This window comes from Pyrus communis, chromosome 13 (assembly GCF_041283825.1).
Source record: "Pyrus communis isolate YQ-2024b chromosome 13, ASM4128382v1, whole genome shotgun sequence".
NCBI lineage: Eukaryota > Viridiplantae > Streptophyta > Magnoliopsida > Rosales > Rosaceae > Pyrus > Pyrus communis.
The window spans coordinates 5,634,974-5,653,740 of NC_142577.1; the positions used below are offsets into that span (position 1 = coordinate 5,634,974).

At 37.0% G+C, this 18,767-nt stretch overlaps 1 protein-coding gene across 4 annotated transcripts; it reads right to left on the reverse strand.

Moving 5' to 3' along the window:
* Positions 1–957: 957 nt before the first annotated feature.
* Positions 958–11,757, reverse strand: LOC137737862 (membrane-associated protein VIPP1, chloroplastic). 4 transcript variants are annotated; one of them, XR_015955021.1, is made up of 12 exons: positions 11,326–11,592; positions 9,201–9,325; positions 8,982–9,092; positions 8,530–8,594; positions 8,367–8,448; positions 7,076–7,150; positions 6,889–6,959; positions 6,662–6,744; positions 5,388–5,452; positions 2,460–2,550; positions 1,763–1,837; positions 1,263–1,323 (listed from the first exon to the last, which is right to left on the reverse strand). XR_015955021.1 is itself a non-coding variant. In XM_068477430.2 (11 exons), the coding sequence occupies exons 1-11, from the start codon at positions 11,462–11,464 to the stop codon at positions 1,207–1,209; spliced, it is 1,008 nt and encodes a 335-aa protein (XP_068333531.2). In that variant the 5' UTR covers positions 11,465–11,757; the 3' UTR covers positions 958–1,206. The 4 variants fall into 4 exon arrangements, 3 of the variants coding, with proteins under 3 accessions (XP_068333531.2, XP_088539189.1, XP_088539190.1); XM_068477430.2 differs by lacking the exon at positions 2,460–2,550 and having other exon boundaries at positions 958–1,323; positions 11,326–11,757; XM_088683063.1 differs by lacking the exon at positions 2,460–2,550 and having other exon boundaries at positions 958–1,613; positions 11,326–11,546.
* Positions 11,758–18,767: the final 7,010 nt, after the last annotated feature.

Sequence of the window (18,767 nt, forward strand, 5' to 3'; positions counted from 1 at the left end):
AGTTGGAGATTTGAGCTCTAGATTCAATCGTACAGATCACGTTAGATGACTCCGGCTGATATATTCCATTGCATTGATTGACATTACCTGGGTTACTTATAGTTTATGTTGAGGCATTCGACATGGCATATTTCTGAGCATGTTTTCGATATGTGTATATTCTATTTTCTGGGACACTATACAGGTTTTACAGCAAGGGGTTAGAACTTTTGATAATGAAATGATTTTGAAAAGCTTTGTTTTTGCCCACTCACACTTTCTGTTTTGCGCCCCTCCAATTTGTAGTTTGGATTGCTCTTTTGGTGGCTCACGAGGAATCCACGGCATATCTGACAGATTATCACTAGTGTAGGACCCCCTCTGGATGTGTTTAGTTAGTGTTTGTTCCTCTGGACTGCACTAGGTTTTCTGTACTCTGAATATTGTTTTTCACACTTACGCTTGCACATGTATGTTAATTACTTTGCGTGTAGTTTGATTTTCATTTATTTGTACTTCTATTATTATTCTTAGCTTCCACACTGTGCACATGGTTACGTCACTCTCACATGACGACCAACATGCCCTGATTTCGGTCGGGGTGTGTCAATATTGGTGTGTTAAATCGAAAGATTTTCACACCTTGAAAATGGACAAAATAAATAGAAAAGACTTTCAACCTCTTATCTTCCTTGCACACCTTGTTAAATTCTAGCTTTAACGTTACATGGATCAAATCCAACAGAACAAATTTCATTACTTTAGACACTTCCCCAGATAAATATCGCTGAGGATTTAGAGTTTAGCTCTCGAATTTTGAGCTGAAAAGCACCTCACCCTTTAACCATACGACGGAGTTTAGATGAAATTTAACATGCCTGTCTATGAAGCCCTCTGGTTCCTCGTGTTATCAAAAGGCAACTAGAATTACAGGCCGACAAATTAAAACCCCCATAAATCTCAAAAAGGCATCAGATGTACTTTAAACAGGTTGTTCCACCTGCCTAATCCAGAAACTGGCTTTGCAGCAGCAGAGTCGAATTACAACAAGAGCGTGAAAACGGTGCCTACCATCACAACGAAGCACTTTGATTCGAGTTGGTCTCTAGCTATACAGCGTTAATCTTTCGTTCTTTCTGCCTATACAAATGCTAACCAGCTCTCAACGTAAAACCAACTTCATATTTGTGTTTAACAATTCCATTATATGTGCCTGCAAAGAAAAATTTAAAAGTCCTTGGCTTTTCTTCTCAATTCATTAAGCTCCATCTCGATTTCAGAATCTCGAAATGGATATGCCTTGTTACTGGAAGCAGCTGTTCTTCCAGGCGGGAGCTCTCCTTTCTGTAGGGATAGAGGGGGAAAAAAGGTCAATGAACCTAGTTGTTGAGAACTGAGAAGCCATACGGACAAATGGTTCGAATTCTAATTTGTTATCATTTTTTCAGCAGAGGGAACAATGAAGGTAATGAGTGTAAGAGCATTAGACTCTGGACAAAACAATTTCCGATATTTATTCTCTAATTTGGTACCAAACAACAAAATACAGGACAGAAAAACCATTGCAACCCAGATATTTAGACCACACAACTCCACTTAATGCTTCTTTGGTCAACCCAATAGAGATTGATGTACTACTAAAAAAAAAAAAATTAGACACCTAATATGTACCAAATAATGGGCAGAAACTTAAGTTTAATAATTCAGTTCGCGGAAATATATCAGTAAAAACTTGGATGTAAGACCTCATGAATACATAATTGTCCTCCTCGATAAGACATACCTTTGAACTACCAGATAATTCTTTCTTCAAGTTTGCAAGATCATCGTCGACCGAAGAACCCTCTAGCAACGCAAACTGGAATTTTGGTGCAGGTTTGGAAATGGTAAGAAATCAATTTTCAGAAGAGAAACAATTAAAAGCATGCAGATAATATGTGTGCAATATATAATCATCTTATATTATCACTTCAAAATGGGCAAGTTTCTTTGCTGGGACAGAAGCTCATTTCCATATAATAGCTAAGGTACAAGTGGAAGAATAGGTGGTTTGCAAAGCATTTTGTCAAAACATGAGGATCCAATCCTTCTATGTTTACATCTACAAACACGAGCTGAAGAATATACAATCAAAATCAAATAGAAGATTCAAAATTTTGAGTTGTCAAATAAGAACCATCAATCTTTAATTACTATTGGCATTTAATTGTACTCAGCTTCTATATCACGAACAACTGATAGGAGTTTAAAAAGTTTAAAAACAAAGAACCAGTTAATCCTCTTTTTCTGAGATCATTCATGATATATTATAACTGTGTTCTCATGGGTATCTGCATGAATAAAACTTCCTAGCTAATGTGTGTGGGCACATGTACATGTATTGAAAGGGTTAATGGGATCCCAAAAAAGGACCATCACAGCAGAAGACAACCAGCAAAACAGGCTGGAAAGAGTCCTGATGTAATTTCTTATTAGTATACCTCCCAGCCCTCTCGTAACGACCTGCCAAACATCCCACTTTCCACCAATCCATCGCTATTGCTACATTACTGCTGCCAGGCCATAGGGATCCTGCATACATCTCAATTAAGTCTACTGCCAGGCCATAAAGATACTGCATACATCTCAGTTAAGTCAAGTGAGACGGTATCCATGTTCCCCTTATTGCAGAAACTACAACATTGTCAACAGCGTCCCAAGATTGGGCAATGTAGATGCACAATAGAAACTTTTACAAGCCGAACATCGTAAATCTTTCACCTTAGTTTGACCATTGACGTTGATTCACAAGCACATCTCAATCGAACTCCTCATACTTTTGTTGTAAAAGAGCTATAAAGGATGCCACTCATAAACAGAGTATGATACATAGTGGTTCCTATGATGGACATGTTCTGGGAAAAGTCACAACAGGATTTCTCTTTTTGCGAATGCATTATACAATTGACTACTAAGATTTTAAAATGCATTTTTACACTCGAGAAGAAACCACTGTTCTCTACTGGCAGTCCCATAGCATTCTCTTTTACACTCGAGAAGAAACCACTGTTCTCTACTACCAGTCCCATAGCATTCTCCACACTACTCTACTTTGCTGCAAAGGGACATGCCTCCAACTTGATGCAGAACAAAAGTGGTGGCTTTCCTATATCAATGGGTGTTTAAAATTTTAATAATTAGGGTTTTAGTCTTTTGATTTCCTATTTTGTAAGGATTAAATTTCTTTCCATTTTGGTTTAGGATTAGATTTAGTTTCCCATTTCTATTTTGGATAGGGATTTCTTTCTTATAACAAGTTTACTTTCCTGCATTCTTTAGGTTCAAGGCATTATAAATATCCTTGTGATCAGTAATAAAAAACAATGAAGAGTTTATGATAGAAAAGCTTTGTTTTCATGAGATTAGATTTCTTATCCTGCGATGGGATTATTTTGGTGAGATGCCAAAATTCTTGGTGAGAGGCCAAGAACGGGTGCAATGCCCCTGGAGTGATACCATTTATCTTTTATTTCCCTTTTTTTTTATAAATAAAAGATAAGTGGAATCACTCCAGGGGCATTGCACCCATTCTTGGCCTCTCACCAACACAATCCCATCGCAGGATAAGAATTCCTATCTCTGGAAAACAAAGCTTTTCTATTTATAAACTCTTCATTGTTTTTTATGTAAAACTTTTTCTATTCATAAGCTTTTCTATTGATAAGTATAAGCTTGAGTTAAATTTTCTGTGATAGGAGTTTATTTGGAGTGATTCCAATTCTTGGTGAGAGGCCAAGACGGGTGAAAGGTCCCCGGAGATTCCGGATATCTTTATTATTGTTTTCCATTAATTTTTAAGTGTTTTTTCTCTGCTAAGCTATCTAAGTTCTGCCGCCCTCCTCTGTCCTACATCACAACTGAGGTTTCTAAGTTGATCTCTAGGATAGACAAGGAGATGACCATGACATGAACAATATAAAGCCGAATGAAATTTTGGTGTCTTCTATATAAAACACTACAAAACCCACACTCCATTCTATATTTCTGAGCATCTTTCTGCTAAGCAAGCACAGAAAAGAATGGAGACCAAAACTCCAACCAACAATGGCCAAAACTCAGACCCTGAACCATAATCGACCCCCAAGTCCTAGCAAGTTCACCCACACTATCCAAGAATCATACCTTAGTAGAATTTGATAATTATTGTTCCACCCCTTAATGTGAGTGCACCTTCATGCCATTGTTCTGTACCCACTAATGAGTTCTCTGTTTTGATCAATGAAGTTAATGGATCGTGCTCTTCTCATTTTCATGTGGTTTGATCCATCTTCATTTTGGAAAAATAACAAACAAATAAAGAAGAATAACTTAATGACCTCTCTAAAGTTCATAAAGTTTTCGATTTTAGTTTTCTTGAATCTTTGGCAACTCTGATCTGGATTTGAAAATTTTAAATTTATTCTAGTTTCTAGGTGTCATAATCAAAACAAACTAGAGGGAGAATTCAGAGGAATGGGAATGTTGCATAAAAATCAAAATTTTCATTTTCATTTTCATTTAATGGCTAAAATGGATATCGAAAGTCAAACACCATTTAGACATCTATTAGTCCAAAAGTTAAAAATAATGGGAAAGAGAGGCAACAATGTAAATTAATGTCGCACTTTTAACAACTTCCTTGCCTGTTGGTTCTCATGTACAGCTAAAGCAAGCACAAGCATAATACAACAGACCTTGGGAAACAGAAAAATGCTGCTACCAACACAAGAGTTTTAGAAAACAAGGGTTTTAAACCATGGTAATGACCTAAACCATCCCGTAACCATATAGGAAATGGCCCAGACAAATATGTGAACTTAATAAACTGACAAGCCTGCAGCTGCCATTTAAAGAAAATCAACCAGACAAAAATCTGTGTAATTTTTTCGATACTTGTACAGTAATGGCACCTGCAAAATAGTTTTGAACTATTGCTTTGAGCACTATCTGAGCTTCAACGTGGCAAACATCAAAACAATAGCATGTAGGGTATGTATGACATCCATGTTACTTAAGTATGTATTCACGTCTGTGAAGAAATTCCAACCACCAAATAATACATTTACTTAGTATTTACGTCTGTTCCAACCACCAAATAAGATGGGTGTTTTACTAAATTGGCAGGAATTTTGCCACTACTTAAACAGTTTATGAGCTCATTCTTTGACTTGCTTCCACATCATATTTTTCAACGTAAGTTCTGGATTTCATACTTAAACAGTTTATGAGCTCATTGTTTGACTTGTTTCCATGCCATATTTTTCAACATAAGTTCTGGATTTCATACTCCCTTCCTCCCCTGTTCTTATCAATCTGAAGATTCTATAGAGTTGTAGAAACACAAGATCTAACATGACATGAGGCCTAAATAAGCAAGATGATAGTGTTACCTTTCCTTCCAGATCATCCGTAGTTAACTGACCAAGAGCTTCTGCTTGGGATTCCATGGCTAAGACTATTCGATGAAAAAGGAATAAAAGCATTAATATACTTCATAAAAATCCATATAAATTAATGTCTTTGTGTGTATCAAAGATAGACAATCAACATGTAATGCACACAATAATGGGACTAGAAGTCAATCAACTTTGTGCAATGGAAGTCATATACAGCAATCATCCATAATAACAGGAACATGGTGATAATCTCAAGCCAAGGCAGGAAGGATGCCCCTTTTATTTAATTAATTAACTGAATCAAAAGTACTGATAGCTAAATATGATTTTACTCACATTTTCATGGTTTTCTTTGTATACTAACAAAAAAGACATGTGCTAAAACTGACTACCAAGAAAATCAATTTCTAGGTGGAAGCAGTGAGGCCACAAGCAATTAAAGTAACAAAAGATAAATGAGATGAATCAAAAGGGCTTGGGAATTTGGGAAGAGCAAAATGTTCCAGGAATTTAGCATAGTGCCACGGGTGGTGAAAGAACAAACATTAGGCAAGGATTAGAAAGATCGTAATCACAGACAATTACCAGGCAGGTTTCTTTTTTCGTTTAAAAATATTGGGCAGCGTTCACACCATTATCCAACATCACTTCATCCCAATCTTTAAGGAAGAGATGAACAATCTCTAGTTCTTACATCCAATCAGACTTTGTACCTCTGGACAACTCTTGTTGATGACAAAGTCTGATTTCATCTCTAATCTTACATATTTACCAGGAAACATACATCTAACATAATCAATCTGGAGATTGGGAGGATGTGAAATAGATAAAACAATGATATTCTTCTAAAAAACAAACAATCTGTTGGTACTTGTAAGTTGTAATACCGATTAACAACCAGAAAATGCGTCTCAGTATGAAATGTGAAAGATCAACTATTTTAAATTTGACACATCACATGCTTGCCAACCATGGATTGGGCACATGAATGCTAAGCACATACAAAAGTACAATGTGATGAACTTTCTCTTAGTAGATTTTGAAGCAGACTATACCCTCAAAACTTTTAACTCAAAGAGTCCAGAGAGGTATCCATATGCACAATTGGTTAAATTTTGAAGTTATATTTTCTAATTTGGCAGCCATTATAGGGCTGGTTGAGCATCCAAAGATTTCCTCACTCCAAACGGAGATGGGCCCTCAAATGGAAACGCAGAATGGAGCTTCAATAAATTATAACGTACTTCCATAATTGACAGCTGCCTCACCTTTCTCTTCCATCTTATCAAAAGCTGAAAGAGCACTACTTGTATTGACGTTTCCCACCATCTCACTCACTTTAGTTGCAGTCCTGAAGCAACAGCATAGCAGCAATTACCAGCAACACCAAGGAGATACCAGACTATTGACCCAGAAATTGAACTGAATTGAAATAAAAAACAACAAAGAAACAGTTTGGTAAGAATGGAAAGTGAGAATGGTAGAATAAACTAACTTCGCAGACTGAGCACGTGCTTTGAGGGTATCTTTTTTCGACCTTGCCTCCTGTATCTTGCTCTCTAAAAGCTACACAAAATAGATTTCATAGAACATAACTGACAGATTTTTCTACACAAAAATAAATGTTATTTAGGTAGTCACTTAAGAACTCACTATGAGAAAAATAATATAAATTCACTTACCCGTGTATTAGACACAAGATTATCGACAACAGCTTTTTGTTGATCAAGTTGAGATTTCAAAGTATTAGCATTATCCTGAAAACATATAAAGACAATAATGCAATGAAACTTTGGCGGCCTGGCGACGAGAAAGAAAACTAGTTCGTGAGTAACACCGGCGCAGCCAATTAAGGCCCACAAGGGTCACTTGCCCCTTCTCATCCACTGTTCCAAAAATCCCCGGCGTTAGGCAGCTGGCCACCGCCCCAATTAACGCCAAGGCGTTTGAAAATTAAGAAAGGGCGCCTAGACCTATTGAGGCACCCGCCTAGACTGCCTGGGCACCCGCCTAGCTAGCCCAGACTTGCCTAAACACTTGCCTAGGTTGAAACTCACTTAGATAGAAAATAGATAACTTTCCTTTTGCATTTTATTGTTTCCAATAAATTGTAAGACTTATTGAAAACTTAAATACACACACATTATATGTTTGCTCCCCATGTTTTTATTATGTTCCAATACTTCATAATATATATGTCATTCTATTTTCTAGTTTATGATGAAGTTATATATTAAGTATAAACAAACACTTATTTACACGAAATACAATAGATTTACTTAAATCCGCCTAGGCGCTAGGCCCCAACCCGCTGCCTACTGCCCGACCAGTGCCTAGTGTCTTATAAAACCTTGTTCTCACCATATTGACAATATTTCTTCTTATATGTTATACCCAAGTTTTTTCATAGTTGTACAATAATATTTGCCCCATTAAACATAATCTAATATCATATGTGCTTAAGGATCAGGAGACTCAGGAAACTTGGGCTTAAAGGTGCATGTCACTTCATTCCTTGCCTCAAGTTTTTGAATTCATTCACATATGTCTTGAATTTGTTCGATTACTTCAGTAAATTTAAATCAGCATTTGATACTCTTATTGTTTGTCTATCTTTTCAATCTCGTTCCTTGATAAAATTTTGCTTGTACTTGTATTAAAAAAAATTGGTTATGCTTACCATTAGTATTATTATCATATGATATGGAATGATAACACAATTAGGTCATAAATATCAAATTTGTAATATTCACAATAACTATTATTGATGTGTAAAATCCTACATATTAAAGTTACGTTGACCCTCTTTATTAGAAATTCTGGCTACGCTTGGCATGAGCTTAATTTTACTAAACACTCCAAATATAAGTTTCCTTGATAATGAAACACATTTCTCAAAATTAGAAATACTAATAAAAAATAACCAAGAAAAAAGTAGAAGCATAATAAACTTATACAACCAATTAGACTTACAGCAAAAGATTTACGCCTCTTCAGAGCCTCACGTGCAAGATCCTCCTCTCCTTTTTGAAGAGCTAATTGTGCTTTGCGGTACCTATGTTAACATACACCATGATTTTAACAATTACTCAATGCTTTATTTGAGACAATAAGATATCAACCCCATCGACATTACCAGTCCTCAGAAGCTTGTTCAGCAGCTTTGTACTTATTCTCCATCCGCTTTTGAGATGCCAACACCTTCACAGAGAGAGAAAAAGAGACAGAGAATAGGCATGATCAATGCTAGATGAACATTAAAGAGTACAATTGAGACCATTTAAACATATACAGAAAAGAAAATTATAAGATATCCAAGTATATCTAGAGCTACCATAGTAGCCATTCATGGATGATATACCTTGTTGTTTCAGTTTGTTGTCTACGATGAAATAGGAAAGATGAAAACTAAAAGACATAAGAACAAATGCAAAAGAAAAGGTGCGAAAATCTGCAGAGAACGTGAGGCAATTATAAAATATGGTAGAAGACAAGAAAAATGAGTCGATTGTGAGAATTTTCCAAAACAATTGCAATAGAAGAAACAAACAAAGAAAAGAAGTAAAAGTTTTGGAACGTGAGGCTTACTTGTGCTGTGGCCTGACGCATCTTTGTCAAGTCATCATTCATTTCAAGAACTGCTTGCTCTAAGATTTTCTCAGGATCTTCAAAGGTACTTATTAATGCATTTGCATATGACTGCAAATAATAGAATTAATGTAAGAAGAAAAAGGTAAAATCATTTATAATAAGACCATCACATTTTTATTTATTATGTGAATACAGTAATCATTCATAAGATATCACCTTGACAACTCTAGCAAACCGGTCAAATAGATTCATACGAGCACCAAGAGCCCCACCACGTTGTCTAGAATAATGTGGTCGACTGGAAGGAGCAACCCTAATCACTTCAACTTTTAGAGCCTCCACTGAAAATAATCAAAATGTAAGCCGCAATTTAATACCTATTTTTAGGTGATTTGCAAATTAAGTTGAACAGATACTAGAACAAAAACTAAAACTAAAATATTAGGGTTCAAGGTTATTGTGAAACTGCAAAACGGGGTGTGCAAAATGCATTGCTCACAGACCTTAATTGTTGTCCACCTTTTACTTCTATACATAAGTAATGTTTTATATCATTAAGGCATAGTACGCAATTAATGTATCTTGTTGCACACAACAAACAAGACTCACCAAGAGAAACACATCCTCAATGACAACAGACATGCACAAATCCAACAATAAAGTTGAATGGGAGAACAGAAATTTAGTCAACTGCACTTGCATTTAGCATGTAAGTTTTTTTTTTTTTTTTTTTTTTAAATAAAATAAAATAAAATTTTTAAATGACTAAATATATAATTTTTTTACTTGCTTTTAGGTTACTAAAATTGTGGATTAAGAATGAATTTGAGATCAATAAAAGTAAAACTTTACTAAACCTAGCATTATTCTTAGACTTCTTCAAGCTGCTTACAGTAGAGAGAGATATAATCATATCCAAAAGCAAGCTAACAGATTTAATTAGATAGAAGGCATTTTTTCTAGAATGACATGTTAAGATCTTGGCAAATAGGACCTTGTTTGACTCAGATTTGGAGCGGTAGTGTTTGCCCTTGTAAATAGCTTTACTTATGCTACGTGACCTCCGCCATAATGCATTTCATAGTACCTTATAACCATTTTGAAGAGATAGAAGGTTATACCCTTTAAAATCAATTTCATTCGACTTGAAATGTGAATTTTTTTTCAATAAGATAAAGTACAAACACGTTCTTTGAGCTTGACCATCAATTAAAAATATATCCATTTTACATTTATTTTTGGGAACTGTTATTAGCACTTGGAAATAGTCTTTTTGCACTTCTCCCATCCTCATCTTTTTCACTACAGAAAAATGTAGGAAGGCTTATCTGGAGTGCCAGCAACAGCTCCCATTTAAACTAATCCCTAGTGGATAAAGGTCAGTTCCTAACTTTTGGAGATATCTTGTTAAAACAACCTACTTTTCAGATGTTTCCATGACGATAGTGTTGCTAGTAAGATGTTTATTTTACTATGAAAGAAGCCCACAAACACAGGCATGCTTGTCTTTCGTTATCAGGATCAGCTACTTCATGTTGTCATCAAATCCCACGCGTTGTAGACTTGACGAGAAACTGAGATGGAGCAAGAATATCTATGTCATGCTTATATTGTTCTTGCAAGAGTCTCAACTGAGAATTTCTCACCAGCTCTTTTTTCAATCAGAAATTACTAAACAGTGCAAGCAATGATTTCCCAACGGAAGGAGTACGGGATGAGACTAAATGATGTAGCAATTGACACTTAATGAAAAGAACAAACTATATAAGGAAGTGGAAGCCAAATATACAAAGGGCCCGATTGGAAATGCTTCTCTAGAAAGCACTTATTTTCATAAAAGCTTCGATTAGAAGTAGGTCAAAATATATAATCAAATTAAGTGCTTCCAGAAAAAAAAACATCTTCTGAAAAAGCACCTCTTCCAAATGCTTTTCCCTGCCGCACATTGTCAGAACCGCTTTTGGTTGTCAGGAAAACGCTGCCAGCTACTCTAAAAGAACTTCCAAACCGGCCCAAAGCAAATTCCACAAACTCTAATTCTCTTCCCTATTTCCCCACTACAAGATGAAACATTTGAAAGCACACACTCAATTACCCATGAAATATGCCCCATTGCCCACTCAAAAGCCAGCCTCAGAAGCAAAAAAAAACAAACCACAATACTAAGCTCAACACAAACCACTTGGATTTTGCATTTGCCAACCAACCAATAAACAAGTTGACAAACCAGACGCAAACACAGAGTAACAAGCAAGGCCCAAGAGGCAGATATTGGACCCCAATTGAAAAATCTATAAAATACCCGTTAACTGAAAGCTTCAGTAAAGCAAAAGGCACACACCTCCGCCATTGAAGAAGGAAGTCGTGAGAGATTTTCTGACCATGCAGAGACCGCTGGAGCTCGAAGAAGAAGCTTGGAACGAAGAGGCAGGCTTCGACGCCATGGTCAATCCTGTAAATATCTGCCATTTTGTGGCCATTCTCAGGGAGAAGTCAGTTGAAATGCTGCAAAATTTTATAGATAGGATTCAACAAGATGCTGATCACCTCTCCCTCTTTCTCAATCACCACTTCTTTACTCAATTCTTTTCGGCTTTTGTGATTTGATTTTTCTGGGAATTGTTTGTATTGGGCGGTTGGGCCGTGAACCTATGACCCGAAAATGAATCCCGTATTTTTCTTCAGAACTGAGCCCGTCCGCTTAAGCCCATCTATCCGGTTTTAGAAGCTTTGGTTCGGAAATTGACGGCTTTAGCCTAGGCTCAAAACCACCGAAAGAGCAACATAGTCCCATCTACTATTATAGTCTTACAAATTTTTAAAATTTTTTATTTATTTTTGCAAAAACGATATATCTACACTAAAAGGGTTAAGAAGTGTGCTAAGCCTCACAATGGACTAGCAATAATGTGGTTCAAATTCGCATTTGGCGAGAATTGAACCTAAGAGCTCTCACTTATAAGTGATGAGGAATACAACTAGATCGTATTTTTCATAGAATCGACCATAGATATCTTCTTATTTTTTCAGTATATTTGCATTAGGCTTGGCCGCTACTAGTAAGAAGGTGTTCCCGAAAGGGAAACAAACAATGTCAGGTCATACTCATATGCCATCTCTAACCAAAATGGCTAAACATAGCCCCCTCAATAATTTATTAGCTTTAAGTTTATACTTTAAATTTAGGGTATTGTTATTGGCATTCCTAAAATCTCATTTTGCACTACAAACTTTCTATAATTAGAAAGAAAAATACATTTGTGGGAGTGTAGAATGAGATTTTTGGAGTGCTATTAACCATTTCCTAAATTTATTGGTTAATTTAATGAAAGGTAATTTAGTCAAAAATCAATAAAAACTTTACTATTTAGTCATATATCAATAGCATGTTTTTGTTTTGAACTTAATCAGTGACATATTTTTATTAATTAGGCATAGGTCAATGATGAGTACCATATGTGCTTTAAGTGTGATAATTCATCCCTAAATTTACGATTTTATTAATTTTAAAAGAGTGATTTGATGAAAATACCCCTAGAGGTGAGGGTATTGACTTTCGTTGACCAATATATAATGAGACGTACGAAATATTCTTTTAGCGTATCCTTGAAGTACTTGACGATGTGAATGTGCAAGCGCAAGCAGAATCGAATTTGGAGCTACGATTAAGATTTTATAGAATTCAAAACGCAAGGGCAATTTTGGTAATTTTTCAAGTAGAGATATTTTCCATTTCGGACCATTCCCGTGCAGACATGTGGCAAGATGTCCCCATTTTTCTGGGGGGTCCTTTCCTATCCCGTGATCTCTTTCTCTCACTCTCTCTATTTTCTTCTTCTTCTTCTTTCACTCTCACTCACCTTTACTCATTCTCCTCCTCCTTTTGCCAAGACACACACACACACATCTCTACACCTACAACCACAGCAAGGCTACACCCCCCACCATCATCCCTTGTAATCCTTGTGAACCATTGGACCTAGAAATAGGAGAAAACCACCTCCTTGCTCTACACTCTGCATCACTTTTCTCTGGTGAATTCTAGCCATTTCCGGCCAAGGAGCTCTGAAAACACAAAGGAAGGTCATTGTTCATTTCTGGAAATTTTGAATCCGTGGTCGTTTGGCCACTTTCCAACCATTTTTCCAACCAACTCCGATCTCTATTGGGGTTCCTAAGGGCGAAATGCATCGCAAAGACTCTCGATGCTACGAGGCGCGTTCAATTTGACAACATGAAATGTGAGTAGGTCTTTTCCTTGAGATATACATACATACATACATACATATATATATATATGTTAGTTTCCATATATACAATTATTAATAAATTCTCTATGTGATTGCCATGATTAAACTTATGTTTATAAGAAATGCATTATTGTGGGAAAGGATGAAATAATCCTACGGGATGCACATGTAAGCTTACTATATAGGGATGCCTTAATTATATTTATGGTCAGGAATAGTATGATATTGACTAGAATTGTTGAATGGCTGTGGCATGATTATAATTATATTATTTGCTCATCGTTTGCTGCATCGGTGTTGGTACTTGCCTGAGCCAATGTCGGTCTTTCACGTGTATGTGCACGTCGCACCGTACGCTCACTTTGGATCCATTGTAGGTGCCAATCTTGTCGTACAAGTTGCAATAGGAAACTCTGACTCGTATGTGTTGCGTATAGCGCCAGTCTTCACGTGATTGTAGTACCATAGCGTATATTATTGTTACACCCAGTGCTGTTTATGCCAGAATACCTCTGCATGAACTCGTGTGTCAACATGTATCGATGAGCATCCGATATGATATGTTTGCTTATGCGAGATTATGTGATATTGGTTGTTATATGTTCATTTACTCAATATTGTGACGTATGTCAATCTGGTGATTTGCAGGCTACGGTAACTATTTTCTTACTACACTAGTATGTATATTTTGGAAACTATACTTGTTTTACGGCGAGGGTTTATAACGTTTCCAAAAGGTTTTTATTAAAACTTTATTTTCAAGCCCACTCACCCTTGTTTTTCGCCCTTCCAAGTTTTAATAGCCGAGCTTTCGTATCAACGAGGATTCTTGGCAAATCTCAATATAGGTGGCTATCTATGATGGTATAATTTTTATCCTACCTTACTGTACTTTACTTATGCTCTGTCATCACTTGTGAAATGAGTTCATTCCCGCTCACCAGTGCACTCTTATATTTAGACACTTTTAGGTTTAAATTTATTCACATTTTCCACATCTCTACACTTTATTTCTTCGTCACCTTCCAAGTGTCGGCCAGAATAGCTCGATTCGAAATCCTAGTGGACATTTTGGGTCGAGGTGTGTCAGTTTGGTATCAGAGCACATATTATTATTACACCCAATCCTGTTCATGTCAGAATACCTCTGCATGAACTCGTGTGTCAGCATGTGTTGATGAGCACCCGATATGATATGTTTGCTTATGCAAGATTATGTGATATTGGTTGTTATATGTTCATTTACGCAATATTGTGACGTGTGGCAATCTGGTGATTTTGCAGGCTACGGTAGGTATTTTCTTACTACACGTAGTATGTATATTTTGGAAACTATAGTTGTTTTACGGTAAGGGGTTATAATGTTTTCAAAAGGTTTTTATTAAAACTTTATTTTAAGGCCCACTCACCCTTGTTTCTTGCCCCTCCAGGTTTTAGTAGCCGAGCTTTCATATTGATGAGGATTCTTGGCAAATCTCAGTATAGGTGACCACCTATGATGGTATAATCTTTATCCTACCTTACTGTACTTTATTTATGCTTTGTCATCACGTGTGAAATGAGTTTATTCTCTCTCACCAGTGCACTCTTATATTTAGTCACTTTTAGGTTTAAAACTTGACTCTTTTATCCTTCTCTCTTTTTCTCTATGAATGCAACATCGCTTTATCGACCTAAAGCCAATCCGACTACACGAAAGTAATAAACTTTGATTCCTCCCCATCCTCCTCGACCTCCTTGCATGAAATTTTTCAGTGCATTTCATCAAATGAATTATCATACATGAAACAGACAATGTATTATAAAATTAACATATAAGATGAGCTGATTCAGTAGAAATATTGCGGGGAGATAATTTGTATGCATATATGTGAAGCTAACGAATCAACAACAACCATGCTCACAAGGTGTTTGCGAAAATGCCAAAACCACAAGTCAGAGAAGAACATCAATTGCGAATCTGATATCGAACTACATAAACTGCAATCCAAATAATACCAGTATCTACAAGTTTCCAAACAAAAAAAATGTTGGGGAAAATTACACAGAAATCTCTAAAAGTTAAGACTGGAGATGATCAAGAGGAATTTATTGTAAAGATGTTGGTCAGCGTCTTTGATTTTCCTCCTTTGGCTTGCATTTATGTGTCCTAATTACAGTCTCCTTGTCCGCTCTCACTCCTATATCAATTTACATTAAAAACATAATTAAATGATTTAAAATGAACATGAATCAATAGCTGCAGAAAATTCATTAAATGAATTTCGAAATTGAATTTCATTTATATGATTCAATAGTAAAAATTTCACAATCGATAAACATTCAAATGAAAATTAGCATAATTCATTTCATTCATCTGAGATATCACTGTAAACCGTATAACTTTGAATTGCAAGCCATCATAAGAAGAGAGCTGGTCTAGTAAAGTATAGGAGCTTGTCATGAAAGGGACGATGGGATGTGAAAGCACATAGTTTTATTATCTGTAATTCAAAACCAGGAAACGGACACTACGTTGCAGCGTCTAAATTCAAATGTAAAAAACAGGAAAGAAAATGGACACTATTACAATGTCTAAATCTAAGTGTAAAAATTAGGAGTCATGCGAGGAGTGAAGTGTATGAGGCATGGAAGTGATGGGAAAAAAGCAAAACTAGGAAATGGACACTTCAACGTAGTGTCTGAATCCAAAAGTAAAAAACAAAACCAGAAAACGAACATTACACTTCAGTGTTTGAATTCAAACGTAAAAGGGGCTCGCATAAGGTGTGTAAGTGATGAAAAAGCAAAAACAAGAAATGGACACTGTAACGCAGTGTCTAAATCCAAAAAATAAAAAACAGATCAGGAAGCAGACACTGCGTTAAAGTGCCTGAATCCAAATAAAAACGAGCATGTAGTAGGCGTGTGAATAATGAAAAAAACGAAATCAGGAAATGAACACTGCAATGCAGCGTAAAAAACAAAATCAGGAAATGAATACTGCAATACAGCGTCTGAATCCAAATGTAAAAAACAGAATAAAAAAAAAACAAACAATGCACGTGTTGACCTATTCCAAAATATAAAAAGTATGAGAAAGGGATGTCAATTGGAGTGAATGGTGGTAGATTTTATATATATATTTTTTATACGTTTTAAATGCAAAATCATCCTAAATAAAAAACATTTTAGGGCCAACACGTGTAACCATGTGACGCGCCCGTATCATTGTCTATCAAGACGAACGATCCTCTTCCTTGTAACGCAAAGGATACGAGGAGTCCAATTAAACGCTTCAACTCTATCCATAAACTTGTTTGCTATCAGCAGAAGGAGAAAGCAAGAATGGCCTATGTAGGTGTAGCCATGACCATGGTGTCATCATTTGGTCTGAGATACTCCCTATCGTGCTCTTACCCGTCTCAACTCCCTCACGGCTCGGTTCAACTTGGTCAATTGAAGAGGCCCAACTCCTTGAGACCTAGTTCTTTGCAATCGCATAGCATTTGTGGGTTGAACTCGCTTCTTCCCAACAAGCTTTGTGCTATCAGTTCCACCCCTCCTGGCCACCTTCGCTCTCTTACCATCGTATCTGCTAAAGGCTACAAAATGAAGACCCACAAGGTTTATTCATCATTGGGTTACTGGGAAAATCCTTGGAAAACAAGCAACGTGGAATCTGAGGTTGATAATATGATTCTCTTCTATATCGGAACCACCTAATGTGGTCTGTACGACAGGCTAGGTGTAAATAAGTACGCTCATGTGCTACGATCACGTAAAGGCTGTGTGACGAATCGCAGGTCACATATGAGTTGGAACCACCTAATGTGGTATGTATGACAGGCTGGCACCTGACTTGGATCCAAGCTGAGCGTGCGGTGCAGGAGGTGAACGATCACATGAAGGCTAGGCCCTGGCCATGGGTAGAGCACTAACACCGAGATACAGGACAATGAGCTCTATGTGCGTCAACTCATAATCAACTACCATGCAACCATACCGTCAATATATACTCACCTGAACTTACCTAGGCCTCCGTAGCATCATGCAAAATTATGCAAAGTTATACTAATGCAAATACTAAAATGTAAAGCAAGCATGCCATGGCATTTTAAACGAAATTCCATTTAAAAACAATTTCTGGGAAACAAACGCGCGCGCGCGCACACACAGATAAACCAAAAGCCCACTCACTGTTATGTAGCAGGGTGTCTCGCCTGGCTACGCTCGTCCTCCGGGAACGTCTTACCTATATGTGAAACAACTAATTCAACGTTAATTTTAAGTACATAACCAAAACTGTGCAATAACTTCTCATACGTTGGTCAATTGGGATGTTTGAATATACCATCATGGCCTACTCAACACCACCAGTATCCCTATATTTTTAGAATAATTTTCCAACATCCCATGCACCCTCACGCGCCTGCCAAGGCACGTGCCTGGCACACTGACGGAATCCCTAATGGCATTAGGGAATATTTCGTTTAAAAACTAACGGTGTTACCTGACGCCGTCAGTATATTCCATCAAAGTTGACTGAATATTCCCCTTCTTCTCTGGTGGCTTCGCCAGAGCCACCGCCGACTGTCGTCTGTATTGCTGGTTTCTGGAAAAACTTCAAACTTCAATATCTCACTCATTTTTCAACAAAAATTCATGAATTTTATATGGATTTGAATCTCTGAAATAGTTAAACCTAACCTTACCAATTTGAAGCCCTAAAACCGATGAGAAGTTGTCGGAAAATTCCTCGAAATTCCAGCTAAACCTGGAAACCCACAGTCGAGCTTATTCCGACGTCTAAACTTAACCAAAACTAGTCTAAAACACCAAAGGAGTTGTGTTAATACCTTTTTGAGTCTCAAAAGCAAGCGGAACTTTGACGATCACGTTGGGGAAACAGGGTAGCCCGCCGGAGCTCCTAAGTTCTCGGGTTCCCGTGAACTATTCTTCGTTCCAAAGGTGTCACTAGATTCGTGGAGCCGCAAGAAAGATGATGATGACCTCCAATCATTCTATCCGTGAGTGTTTGATGGTGTTTGAAGGCCGAAGAGGTCAGATCGTACGAACGGGAGAGTGTTCAAGAAAAAGGGAGGAGGATGGTAAGGATGTACACGTGTATGTGTGTGTGTGTGTCCGGATTAGCTAGTTTAAATGGCATCAAGCCCTAATTGGGCTGCATGTTTAGGGTTCATGTAATTAGGTCCAATCAAAAGAAACTAACCCAATTTCCTTATTCCTTCATAACATTTTCACTATAAACCTGACTCAGCCCTAACTCGCATCGACATTCTCGTGACGTCGAGTACAATTTAATTACATCCACGAGAAAAATAATTTAAAACTATGTACATACATCCCTGTTGATGTGAAAATTAACTTGACACACAAATTAAACCCTATTTGTGACAATTGTAGTTGTGACATCCCACATAGCCCAGGGGAGTGATCCTTAAATGTATATTCTCATCCCTACCTAGCACGAGGCCTTTTGGGAGCTCACTGGCTTCGGGTTCCGTAGGAACTCCAAAGTTAAGCGAGAAGG